We start from the raw sequence: 14,224 nt of genomic DNA, 5'->3' as shown, positions 1-14,224 counted from the left end.
CGAAACTGATGTTTGAGTATTTTGATTTGGACACCGCATTTTGAGCCTTGTCGAACTTTTCAGATGGGCCCAAATTTGACATGGGCTATGCTTGTGAGTCGCATCCGTCAAGGGTTGATATGGGAGGCCCATTTGCTTTCTTTCTTTTACTTTCCCCATTCTTCATTTCTTTTCTTTCTTTTCCTTAGTTTATTTAGATCTTATGTTGCCTTATTTATTGTAACCCAGAAGAACTTGAAGGCCGAAACTGATCAAATGGAGAGGGATTGGCGCAGCAACCAACTTGGTGATGGCACTATTCCTAGGTCCTCGCCGAGAAGAAATTTATCAACACTGGGAGGCTTGAAATTTGTTGTGTTCTTTCTCACTGTGCGAAATTGGGTAAGGATAACCCCCATTGCGTTCTTGCTTTCATCCCTACAATTCAAAGACCCTGATGCCGAAAGTATCTCCACTGTGCTTCAGAGTAATTTCGAAGGATTGCCCCTGCTCAAAAGCTTGTTTCTTCACAGGTAGCGTTCAATTTGGTTGCTGCCTTTTGTTGAATAGGTGCTTTGTTACCATTCTTCAATAGCAAAATTAATTTGTTTGGGGAGTGATTTGTTTTTGTGCTGGCTTGCCAACGCTTCTGGGTTCAGTGTAACCGTCTTGACTTGATGCTTTGCGCTTGCTCCTGACTCCAAGCAACTGGCTGGAATCCCCTGGATTCTTTTACCAAACCTAAGATTTCTCTCAGGGTGCTTAAACAACGGAAATTAAAGGATATTTGTTACAACAAGCTGCAACAATGGTTTGACGGGGATTTGCTGACGGATCAGACTTTATGAGTAGATTTGCTGACGGATCGGACTTGGCTTTTGCCAACGGATTGGTTTTTTGGGTTTTCCAACGGATCGGACTTTGGTTACAAAAGACACCTGAGAGTGTTGTTGTAGGTGGGTGCTCCGAGGGAGGCTTGGATATTTACAGTGTGTGAAGTTTGATAGTAAGATTGACTGTCATTTGCTCATTCGCCTTGAGCCCTTTACATAGAGAACAAGGGTTCATATTATTCCTTACGGATCAGGCATATTGGACCTCTATCTCAACTCAAAAGGTATCTCCTACTCGGATTATGAGTTAGATCCTTAAACAACTACAATATCTCTGTCATAATTTACCCAAGAAAAAGAAATATATTTACAGAGATTTGACCGCAGATGTCGGTTCATGTATCATAAAATTCATAAAGATACGATAATGTAGGTAAATATATTCACCTCAAATCTAACTCTTGAAGATCAGTTAGATACCGTTCGTATATCGCCTCATGCACTTGCCATCAAGGAATGAAATATCCTTGTAACAATAGAATTACGTCTTGACATGAATATGGAAGTTAGGCATATATTGGACTTCATGCATATCTTGGGTCCTCACGTCATACATGCATCCCTTAACCAATCAAAAGCAAAGATAATGATATCCTTACCAAATCATGGCCAAGAGACCATAATTGACTCATTTGACCGGTTATCTTAGTACCTCTTGTAGATACTATATACGTCCAAATCCTCCTTCCTTTTAAGATTCTTCAATATTGCCCGATCCTGGTGTCCAACTAATCTATCATTAATTACTAAATAATCGATAATCAACGATAAATCAAGAACCATCCAGATAAGCCTTCATGATTGCTTGACCTCCAAGTAGGCTCGGTATAGCCCCAACCACCAATATACCCCAAGATACTTCGGTCATATCCTCAGTGAACCACGAGACTGGTTCAAAACACCACGCGTCTAGAAAAGTTCATTTTACACTATCCTTAGCTTCCTTAACTTTGAGTAGATTAGCTTAGCTTAGCTTTGAGTAGATTAACTTTGCTGCAGGCTTTAATTTGAGGAAGAACACGTCTTTTGCTTTGAGACTCTAAACTTCTTAGGCCATCTCCAACTATTGTCCTAAAACCTATAATAGGTTTAGGTTTTTCAATTTTACATCTCCAACCCAAATACAACTTGAGCTTAAAAAGGTTTAAACCTAAAAGAGCTTCTATTTTGACTCAACTATATAGGAGGAATCCTGAATTTCACACTCATCAATTGAGTGGTCCCCACATGTTATATGTTTAGGTTTTGACAATAAGAGTTAGAGATGCAAAACTCATATGAAAAAATAGGTTTGGGTGAGTCAAATTTTAAATTTGGGTATAGGCCGGTTATAAGACAATAGTTGGAGATGCCCTTAGCTCTGTTAACGTGAGTCCCAATCCTAGTATATTGGGAAGATGTATATTCTGTAATCAACTAAGATTATGTAAATCTTTCAATGTAATTAGTTTCCTTCTAGGGTTAGAACTGTGCTTGTATATATACCCGACTTGGGGTTTGTTCAATACCTCAGAAAATTCTCAACCTTTTGTGTTCTGTTTGACTTGGCATCAGAGCCTAAGTCAATCCTGGCAATCTTGGTAATCTAACCCTGTTGTTTTTCGCTGCAAATTTATTTTAAACCTGTCCCAATTTGATCTGTTAGACTTGTCGAAGGAAGCTTTTGATTTCATCGAATTCTGTCGTCTTGTTCTGTTCCTCTGTCATCAAATCCTCTATGCAATGGATCTTTCAATCTTTGGTGATCAACCTGAAGTTTCCAGTGCACTTCGAATCCAGCCTGCTCATGGACCAGATCTTGCTAAGGTACAGTGCTTCTATTGTAAGGAGCTTGGACACTACAAGAACTCGTGTCCTAAGAAAACAAATCAAGGAGCTACCTATGATAAAAGCCGCGGTGGCAAGGTTGCCATTCAGTTGGTCCAAGAACCTGATTTCTATGGAGTAAGAGGACAAGACCTCACCACAGGTATGTGTTCTCAGAAGAAAAGAGGTAAAATTGGTATTACCTTAAAAATTTCTGACTTTACTGGTAGTGATACATGGATAATTGATTCTGGTGCGTCTGATCATATGACATTTGATAAGTCCTTTTTTTCGAGTCTGTCCCCATCTCCCATACCTGAAGTGTCTAATGCAAATGCGGTGTCCTTCCCGGTCCTAGGTATAGGGTCAATTCAAGTTACTCCAACAATTGTGTTAAACAAAGTCCTTTATGTTCCTGCTCTATCACATCACTTATTTTCTGTTTCTAAATTGAATTCACAAAACAAATGCTCTGTCACTTTTTTTGCTATGTATGTTATCTTCCAGGACCTGTCATCTTAGGCGATAATAGGCAAGGGGGATCAGCGGGGGAGACTGTTTCACTTGGATTGCATGTACAACGGGGAAGCAAGAGCACCGTCACCAACCGTTGCCCTGACATTGAGTTCTAATCGAGTAAAAGAAATTTGGCTTTGGCATCACCGAATGGGTCATCCATCTTTTGGAGTCATGAAGAAGTTAATGCCATCTTTGTTTTTTGGAATAAAAGAGTCAAGTCTCCATTGTGAAACTTGTGTTTTTGCTAAGAGTCATATGTCCAGTTATTCTCCTAGTTTTTCTTCTAGTTATGCACCATTCGAGTTGATTCATTCTGATGTATGGGGGCCTTCGAAGAATTTGACATTGACAGGAATGAAGTTACTTTGTTTTGTTTATTGATGATTTATAAGATTAACTTGTGTTATTGAAAAAGAGCGATGCTGTGTTTTCGTCTTTCACCGCTTTTCATAGTCTCATCCGAACTCAGTATGATGCTTGTGTGAAGATATTTCGATCTGACAATGGAGGAGAGTTTGTTAACCACTCTTTTCGAGACTATTTTCAGCAACATGGAATTGTTCATCAGAGTACTTGTCCTTAGACACCATAACAGAATGGGGTATCTGAGAGGAAAAATCGACACCTCTTGGATATTGGAAGAGCTCTCTTACTCAGTGCCAATCTACCCAAATATCTCTGGGGTGAAGCTGTGTTGTGTGCCTCTCACCTTATCAACCGTCTACCATCTGCAGCTCTTCAGAATCGGGTTCCCTTTGAGGTATTGTCTGAACATGTTACTATTCCATCTCTCAACAAACTTCTTGCTCGTGTCTTTGGTTATGTGACCTATGTTCATCTTTACAAAAATCAGAGATCTAAGTTGGAGGCTCGTTCCCTTAAGTGTGTGTTTGTTGGATACAGATCCCATCAAAAAGGGTATAAGTGCTACCATCCTCCATCTCAACGATTTTATGTCACCATGGATGTCACATTTAGTGAAGATCTGTGTTTTTTTGCTCCTACGGTGTCTCTGAGTGAGGAGGAGAAGCATGTTTTTTAAAAAGATCAATTTGGAGAACTTGAAGATTATGTAATTGCTGACAGTAATCCCACTGAAAAGGATCGTCGGTCTGTCACCGACCAGATCCAGAATCCGAGAGATAATACTCTGGAACCTCAAAAAGTGGTTCAATTTGTTGAACCTGCCCAAGTTGAGGTGTCTGTTCCCTGTTCTAAAAGTGTTCGACATGACGAACAACTGTCCGACAAATCGAAAGGAGGAGAATTGAATAGTAATCAGCCGCCAGTTGTTGAAGATGTACATGCAAGTTCAGTCTCTCCCCCTACATCAATGATCTCTCCTGGCTTGTCATCACCTGAGGTATGTAGTACTATTCTGTTGTCATCCTCCAATGTCCCTGAATCTAGTAGAGTTTTGCCTGCTAGGTCAACCCGTGGTCAACCTCCTAAAAAAATATGAGCCTCTCTTGTCAGCTAAAGCCAAGTATCATGTTGCCAACTACGTGTCAACTCATAGATTGTCTAAACCTTATGTAGCCTTTGTGAATCAATTATCTGTTGTGTCTCTTTTTAGTAAAGTGCAGGATGCAATCAAGGAGGAGAAGTGGGCCAAAGCAATGGAGGTTGAGATGGATGCTCTCAAGAAGAATGGTCCTTGGGATTTGGTGCCATTACCACCTGGAAAGAAGACCGTTGGTTGTAGATGGGTTTATACTGTGAAGCATAATGCAGATGGCTCAGTTGACAGATATAAGGCAAGGTTGGTTGCAAAAGGATACACTCAAAAATATGGGGTGGATTATGATGAGACGTTCTCACCTGTGGCAAAGATCAATACCATTCGAGTCCTGATGTCTGTGGTAGCTAATCTGGATTAGCCCCTGCAGCAGTTTGATGTGAAGAATGCATTTCTTCATGGAGATTTGAATGAAGAAATTTACATGGATCTTCCTCCAGGATATAATACTTCTACGGGCGAGAAGGTGGTGGTGTGCAGATTGAAAAGTCCCTGTACGGATTGAAGCAATCTCCAAGAGCTTGGTTTGGAAGGTTCACGTCTTTCATGAAGAAGATTGGGTATAGGCAGAGTAACTCAGATCATACGTTGTTCTTGAAACACTGACAGGGTAAGCTTACTGCCTTGATCATTTATGTGGATGACATGGTAGTGACAGGTGATGACACTGGTGAAATTAGAAGATTGAAAGATTAGTTGTCTTTTGAATTCGAGATGAAGGACCTTGGGAATTTAAAGTATTTCTTAGGAATTGAGGTAGCCAGGAACAAAGACTGTATCATGCTGAGTCAAAGAAAATATGTTCTAGATTTGCTAGCAGAGACTGGTATGCTTGATTGTAAACCAGTTGATACACTGATAAAACAGAACCATCAGATTGCAAAGTATCCTGATCAAGTTCCGACTAACAAATCTCGATATCAAAGGTTAGTTGGAAGATTAATTTACTTGTCGCATACTAGACCTGACCTTACTTATGCGGTTAGTGTGGTGAGTTAGTATATGCACAATCCTAGTGAAGATCACATGAATGCTATGATGAGAATCTTGAGATACTTAAAGTCTGCTCCTGGAAAAGGCCTGGTGTTTCGTAAGCATGGACATTTGAGGACTAGTGGTTACACTGATGTGAACTGGGCAGGGAACATCACTAACAAGTGTTCTACTTCTGGCTATTTTACGTTTGTTGGTGGAAACTTAGTCACTTAGAGAAGCAAGAAACAGAATGTGGTGGCCCGTTCTAGTGCAGAAGCTGAGTACAGAGGTATGGCTCAAGGAGTCTGTGAGTTATTATGGTTGAGAAGTTTATTAAAGAGTTTAGGTTTCAAGCAGGAATGGTCAATGCCTCTTCACTGTGACAATATTGCTGCGGTTGAAATTGCACATAATCCTATTCAGCATGATAGGACAAAGCATGTAGAGATTGACATGCACTTCATCAAGGAAAAGCTAGATGCTCGCATAATCTCGTTCCCATTTGTTCCTTCGAAGGAGCAGCTAGCTGACATCCTTACCAAAGCTGTGTCGTCCAGGGCGTTCAGTGACCCACTTGACAAGTTGGACATTCAAGATTTGTATGCGCCAACTTGAGGAGGAGTGTTAACGTGAGTCTCAATCCTAGTATATTAGAAAGATGTATATTCTATAATCAACTAGGATTATGTAAATCTTTCGGTGTAATTAGTTTCCTTCTAGGGTTAAAACTGTGCTTGTATATATACCCGACTTGGGGTTTGTTCAATATGTCAGAAAATTCCCAACCTTTTGTGTTCCGTTTGACTAGCTCCAATTTATTTGACTGTGGGTGTATTTAGCTTGCTGCCTTGGAACTCCAGAAAACATAACTTGATTAATTAAGTTTGCACATAACTTGATTAATTAAGTTTGCTTCTTTTGTTTGATTCTCATCATCTTGTTATGTTGAAGAAGAAGAAGAACCATGAGGAAACCCACCGAGCTCCCTTTGATTTTTAGAGGGATAGAGGCATAGAGCCAAAAATTTAATGGCTCTCTTGCTCGGATGTTTTTGTAAGGTTAACTTGACAGGAACTTGTTTTCTCTTTTTTGCAATACCATCACCATTCATTCTTTTTTGTGCCTTGCCTACTGCTAGCTTCAAGGATTTTAATTTTAACAAACCCTTTTTGTGCAGGTATGAAACAAAGGCAGAAGCTGTAGTACCAGTTTAGATCATCATAGTCCCAGAGTTTGAATTTTGAGGGTGAGCCTCGGTTTATTTTTAGTTTCTTTGCACCAATTGTGTTAAGTGAGTTGGTGTTGTGGAATAGAGACTTGGGGATTTGGACAAGCCTGTTTACACCCAAAATTAATATTTTACCGGACATTAAATGTCTCGAGTTAATACGGGCTAAATCCGTGATCCACGTCGTGTGTTATCGACGAGTCCAGATAATATTGGGTTTAGAGGCGGGTTACCTTGCCTTCGATATCATGCGAGCTGGATGTAAGGTTCGCATGCACGAAGGCCGGCCTTCGCATATAAGAAGGACTGAGCTGGACAAAGTTTGCATGCAATGAGGAATTCGCATGAGTGAAGGATTAAGACATGAGTTGCTTGCGAACTGGATGCATGTGAAGACATGAGTTGTATTCGGCTTCACGAAGAAGAGTATGTCCAGTAGGCATCCTAAGTCTCTAGCGAATCATCATGATTAACAATTGATAGGAGATATCTTAGAGAGCCAATACGTGTGCATACTTATCAAGAGGCAACTAATTAAGTCCAACTAACTACCTACGATATCTTAACGTTAAAGACTAAGACAAGTCTTTGACTTGTTTTAGGCCAACACCTGTGGCCCTAAAATTAGTCTACATACGTTATTGGAACTACGTCACCTAGTTACGTGGTTGCCAAGTAAAACGAAACCTTGTGCAACTCAACTGGCTATGCAGCAAAGACCAGATCCTTAACAACAACTAGCGAATTCGCCTCTATATAAGGGAGTTCGAGGATCTGGTCTATATGACTACACTCTACAATCTACAAACACAACTACAAACTCTCGACCTAGTCAAAACCCGATGCTAAACCATCTTGCCTTAGCACCCTTTTACTTTTCAGGCTCTCCGGAGTCTTTGCCTTTACCTTCTAGGTTCCCTAGATCCCTTACACCTTTACTTTTCAAGGTTCCCGGAGCTTCTGGTTCTCGTTTTCTTTTCCTTTGGTTGCTCTGCTCGCTACAAACCATAAGTATCAATATTGGTGGCGGAGAAGCTACTGTAAATCATCATCCGCTAGGTGGCATCGGAGCCCTACTTTCGTTTGATTAGAAGCATAAGTCAACGCACTACAATAACAACCCTACTACTTTCCACGTCTGCGCGATGGCACGCCCGCATCCATAGAAGTATTTGGTACAATTACTCCTCTCTCCCTGCTGAGAAGTGTGGCCAAAACAAAACGTTTTGGTTATGGTGGTTAACGATTGATGAATTTGGAAGTACATTGGTGTTCTGAAAACATGGAATTTGGAAGTGTTTGGCTTTTGTGGTTAACACGAAATAGGGATGACTATGGCTTTTGTTATGGAACTTTGTACAAGGCTCAGTGTTGGTTTTGTAGGAACATGAGGTAGTAACAAGAGGTTATCATCGTAACCATAGTGTCATAGAGAACCATAGTATCCATTATCCATGAGGGATTTCAATATTTCGGGAGTAACCGGAGTAACCAGTAACCAGTAACAAGGATCGATCCACAAGGGATTTGAGTGACCAAAGTGACAAGTAACCAAGAGACCACAATAACCATAGTAACCAGTGACCAGATCGATCCATAAGGGATTTGAGAGTAACAAATAACTAGGAACAATAGTAACCACGAGAATCAGGAACCATCAGCAAGAAACATGAAGACAGCGAGGCCATAGTAACAGAATAAGAGCAAAAGGGAAAAGGAGGACATCGTTGGAACCTTGTAAGAGATCGAACTCTCCTCTTCTCTTTTGATATCGTATGGCCTTCTGTTCTCTCTATATTTCTCCTCCTCTCCTCTTTTTTACCCCAGAGAGACTATATATATGGGCGAGTCAAGGTGACGTGATGGAGATGGAATTGGACTCAACTACGTTATCGTCAAGGTTGAGAGTGAGTGATTAACTTAGAATCAATAACCTCCTCCTTTATTTGCTAAACGTGTACTTCAGCTTCCTTGTTTTTTTTTTTTTTTGAGGGAATAAATAACTTCATTGATTAAACATCATTACAATCCTGAGAAAGTAACACCTCCACAGACGGAGGAATAACGGTAAAAAAATTATCATAATAAACAGCCAACTTGGATGTGCTACCATGTTACATTCCCTCCTGACATGACAAAGAATGGCGGAATCAGCTTGTTGTAGTAACTATTTCAGATCTGATATCAAGAAACTCAAATCAGAATGGTCCAAGTAATGACATGTGACTGCATACACCAACTCTTGACAATCAGTTTCCACAATCAACGGCACCAGGTGATCTAAGAAGGCATATTTCAAACCCTTGATCAGTGCCTGAAGTTCTGCATGCCGTATAGAGCCTGCATGAGGTAAAGATGCTTAAAACCCCTAAGAAAGGTTCCATTAGCATCTCGAAAAACACCCCAACTCCTGTTAAACTATTGGGGTTATCGAAAGCAGCATCAACATTAAGTTTGACCATTCCACTAGAAAGTGTCTGCCAACCAACTCTGGGCACCTGAATAGGCACATTATTACTGACATGTACCTCCCGATATTTAGCATACCAACCTAGAACAGAAGGAACAACCTCAGATGCTGGTTTGGCCTCATTATCCTAAACCTTAGTATTACGGTTCATTCAGATAGCCCAAATAATCATCAGCACGGTAGCGAATGAAGTACTAGCCAGGTTGAATAAAGGAAACTAACCAGTCTGCTACTGTAGGAGTTGATATATGGCTTGGAAGGTTGGCTAGTTGGAAGAAAGAACTAGCATGAACACAATCTCTTAAAGCATGTAAAGGAGATTCCACTTCTTCATCACAGAACGGACATTGTGTGTCAATATCAATACCACATTGACTAAGCCTATTCCGTGTAGGAAGAATATTGGAGGTAGCTTTCCAAGCACAAATCTTTACGTTCCCGAGCACCTGGGCTTTTCAAATTTCTTTCCAAAGATTAGCACTAGGATTCGGTCATGTCTCATCCTCCTCTAGAACTCTCTTGCGGGCTACATGATATGCAGATTTAATAGAGAATCGACCTCTCCGGTCTTCACCCTTCACCCTAAATCCATATGTCATGTAATTATGAATATTGACCGGAAGAGCCAAAATACACTCTACAATATTAGCAGGAAAAAGCTCAGACAGTAGAGGGATATTCCACCTCCCTTGGTATTCAAACAAATCAGATACCATTGAAACTCTAGTTGAAAATAAGGTTTCAAATCGATACCTGACAACCAAGGTTCATCCCATATACTAGTATGTCTGCCATTACCAATGTGTTTTCTTACACCCGCTTGCAGGATGTCTCTTCCTTATAAAATACTCCGCCATGCATAAGATGGACTAGTTCCAAGCTTAGCCTCCCAAAAAGAGCAATGAGGAAAATAAATAGTTTTGAGCAATCTGCTAACTAACGAATTAGGATTTGGAATTAATCTCCACCCTTGTTTCGCTAGCATAGCAATATTGAAAGCAAATAGGTGCCAGAAACCCATACCTCCCAATGCTTTAGGCTTATACAAACTATCCCAAGCACGCCAATGCATGGCCTTCTTTTCATCTGTACTACCCCACCAAAATTGGGCACAAAGTTGATGGAGTTCCTGTATCAAATTATGAGGCAACAAATAACAATTCATTGTATACAAGGGCATAGCCTGAGCAACTACCTTAATCAAAAGCTCCCTTCCTGCAACACTAAGAAGCTTTGAACACCAACCGATAAGTTTCTTAGATAAATTGTCCTTCAAATATGCAGAAGTACACAATTAAGATCTACCAACCAAAGTAGGAATGCCAAGATACTTCTCATGTTTTTCCGCAAGTTGCACTCCCAAAATATCTGCCAACTATTGGCTTATCGCTTAAGGAACATTCCCACTGAATACCACATTACTTTTCTACAAATTTACCTGCTGCCTAGATGCTCTCTCATACAAACTCAATAAATCTTTGATCATTTCACAATTCTGAGTAGATGTCAAAGAATATAACATGTTATCATCTGCAAAAAGAAGATGACTTATTGAAGGAGCTCCATCACAAATCCGCAAACCCTGCCACTGTCCCTTAGTAATTGCATTAGAGATTAACGTTGATGGTCATTCAACGCAAAGTAAAAATAAATAAGGAGAAATAGGGTCCCCTTGCCTCAAGCCCCGCTTAGGAGTAATCAGACCGGTTACATGTTCATTGACCAGAAAAGAATATTTTACAGTAGATAGAAACAACATAATACCTCCACCCAACCTGGATCAAAACCCATCTTGAGCATAATTTTCTGTAAGAAACTCCTTTTCAATCGGTCATAAGCCTTGCTAATATCTAATTTCAATGCCAAAAAACTTTCTTGGCCCCTGCGTAATATGTGCATATAATGGGCTAATTCTGAAGCAACTAGAGTATTATCAGAAATAAGACGATCAAGAACAAAGGCACTCTACTAAGGAGAAATAATTTCCGGCAAGAAAGTTTTGAGTCTGTTGGCTAAAACCTTGGATGCAATCTTGTAAATCACATTATATAATGCAATAGGTCTCAACTGTGACATATCCTGCACCTCCTTCACCTTCTGAATCAAGACAACATGTGTATAATTCAAATCATGTGCCATCTCTTTATGAGTAAGAAAAGAAATAACCGCTTGACTGACCTTTCCTCTAACCAGATCCCAATATTTTTGAAAGAAAAAAGGGGAGCTTTGGACGGATGCATTTGGAATAATGTTGTCTTCACCTCCTCCACACAATAGGGAGCTAATAAAGAAGCATTCATGCTCTCTGTCACCCGTTTGCCAATAGTACGAAGGACCCGATCATGTGCCTCTAAACCAGGTTCATTTGAACCAAAAATCTGCTGAAAATAATTCAATATCACATTCTCAATTCCAATAAGAGTATCCTGCCATACCCCATTCTCATCTTTCAAGCCTTTGATTTTATTCCTCTTCTTCATGTTCGACGATTTCCTGTAAAAAATCTACGAATTTCTATCTCCATCCTTCAGCCAAATAGCTCTAGATCGCTGACGTCAATATGTTTCATCAATAGACATTAGCTCATTGAGCTTCCAGGATAACAATACTTTCTGTTCTTGGTTAGCCGGATCAAACGGACGCTGCATCAACACATCTAGTTGTCCCCGTATTCCTTCTAACTCCTCTCGTTGTCCCCGTATTCCTTCTAACTCCTCTCGTTGTCCTCTAAAAGTAGTGCGATCCTAGTCCAACAGGTAAGACCCTGTGCTTCTTAATTTTCTACATAACTACACCATAGGAGCTCCAACTTATGGAATACTCCAAGCTGCCTCAACCGCCATAGAAAAGCCTTCATGAGAAACTCACATCTCCTCAAAACGATAATCCCGTTTAAATTTATGATGCACTGCCCTTTCTTTTCGAAGTTTGATCAAATCTACTAGGATGAAGATTGATCACCCGAGAGTGAGCAAATGATGCTAGCCAGGCTGGAGAGCAGACGGCTCTGTCTAAACGTTCCTTTGTTGTTGAATCACCCCAAGTATAAGCTGCTCCCGCCGGCCCTATATCATCCAAATTGCAATCTAGGAGAGCTTGGCGAAATGCATCCATCTAAGATTGGTTTCTGATACAACCTCCAGACTTCTCACTCAGCCGAAGAATTTCATTGAAATCTCCAATCACCACTCATCTATCAGATGAACCACCAGCCAAAGAACGGAGAATGTCCCAGGTTATATGTCTCTGCCCGTTATCCGGATGTCTATAGAAGCCAGTAAAGCGCCACCAAATATCATCCGGACCCTTTACATCTGCATCAATAAAATATTGTTCCATTTTTCATATCTTAACTGTAACTGAATCATCCCATAGCAACACAAGACCTCATGTTAATCCATCTATGTCTATTGCTGCAAAGTGAGTCATGCCAATAGCATTTGGCAATGACTTATGATGGCGCAAGGCACACTTTGTTTCAGAAAAAAACACCAACTGAGGACGGTGTCTTTGAACAAGAAGCTTGAGAGCGTGCCTAGTTTCCCGATTAACAATTCCCTGACAATTCCATGTCAAATAGTTCATCCTAGGCCAAGGGGAGAACCACCGGATTCGTCTGCCTGAGATCAGAACTCTGACTTTAAACCCGATAAAAATACTCCTTCAAAACCCTAACTCCACCTACCTAAGATCGACTTTCCTTCAGTCCCGAGATGAAACACACAGACAAACAACGAAGACGACGTCGAGATGCTGGTCTTGTTGCCTGAGAAACGGTGATATGCGAAACCCTAGGTCGGTGGCTCCGCACGGCTAGGTGTTTCATTCTGGGAAAACCGTAGGAATGTCAAAGGTTAGACATCTTTACTTCAGCTTCCTTGTTGTATTTTATACTTCTGTTTTATTTTGTAGAAGTTGAACAATACTAGAGAAACCCATCAGTAGATAGTGTAAATCTTCTAGAGGCAACATACTTCTTTTTACACTTTTTTTTTTACTGATAATTTTTGTGTCCTAGATCAAAAGATATTAGTACATAATTTAGTAAAAAAAGTGTTCAACCATGTATATGTGTCCTTTTTTAATCGACCAAAATTTTTCACACCGTGCTCATAGTCTTATGTGTATGGATATATTAGAGAGAGAGAATAGCTTAGTTTAAATTAAGAACTAGGACTAATGCTGATGATCTCTGCTAAACATTGGGCAGTGAAGTATACCATTTTTCTTTTCTCTTTTTGATAAAGTTGAGTATACCAGTTGGTTTCAATAAATAGTCCCTACTCTCTACGAATAATTGAGTTTGGGTGCATTAGTAGTTTAATCCCTTGGTTTCAATCTAAGATCAACCCAGCAAGCTAGGAAACATGTAGAACAAGGACTATATTAACATTATTAATTAACTAGAAATGTGCCCCTGCGTTGCTGGGGTACATTTGATTGATCAGTGTACCAATCATATCTATTAACTAACAAAATCATACTAGTAATAGGTAAAATTTCAAGAATTTGACCATCTTAACTTTAACTACCTGGTCTTGTGGGCTTTGGCTATCTTTTTCTTTCTTTTCTTATCAGCCTTTTTGGAACTTTAGTTCTCCTACCTTCCCTCTTCTAATCAAAAGAACATGAAGGGAAAAAAGAAAAAAAAGAATTGGAGCTGCTTTACTCTATCCTGCTTAAACTGGAATCTTCAAACCTTCAAATAGACGCTTTCTTGTCTGAGCTCTATCCGTTCTATGATGGTTATCAGTCACATTGTTTGAATCAGCAGACATCTGCCTTTTCATGATCAAATCCTCCCCCATCCTCTCTAAGTGTAATATCACACTTTC

General features: G+C 40.1%; 1 protein-coding gene across 1 annotated transcript in view; it reads right to left on the bottom strand.

The window, feature by feature from the left end:
• Window positions 1-12,578: 12,578 nt before the first annotated feature.
• Window positions 12,579-14,224, bottom strand: part of LOC101304899 (ubiquitin-like domain-containing CTD phosphatase-like) — a 2,169-nt gene continuing 523 nt past the window's right edge. Inside the window, exons 2-3 of the mRNA XM_004305479.1 lie at window positions 14,089-14,202; window positions 12,579-12,703 (exon numbers count right to left, since the gene is read on the bottom strand). Of these exons, the coding sequence (XP_004305527.1) occupies window positions 12,579-12,703; window positions 14,089-14,202 (239 nt within the window). The remainder of the gene's footprint in view (window positions 12,704-14,088; window positions 14,203-14,224) is intronic.

This window comes from Fragaria vesca, linkage group LG6, assembly GCF_000184155.1.
Source record: "Fragaria vesca subsp. vesca linkage group LG6, FraVesHawaii_1.0, whole genome shotgun sequence".
Lineage (NCBI taxonomy): Eukaryota > Viridiplantae > Streptophyta > Magnoliopsida > Rosales > Rosaceae > Fragaria > Fragaria vesca.
This window is presented reverse-complemented; position numbering and strand designations above follow the sequence as displayed.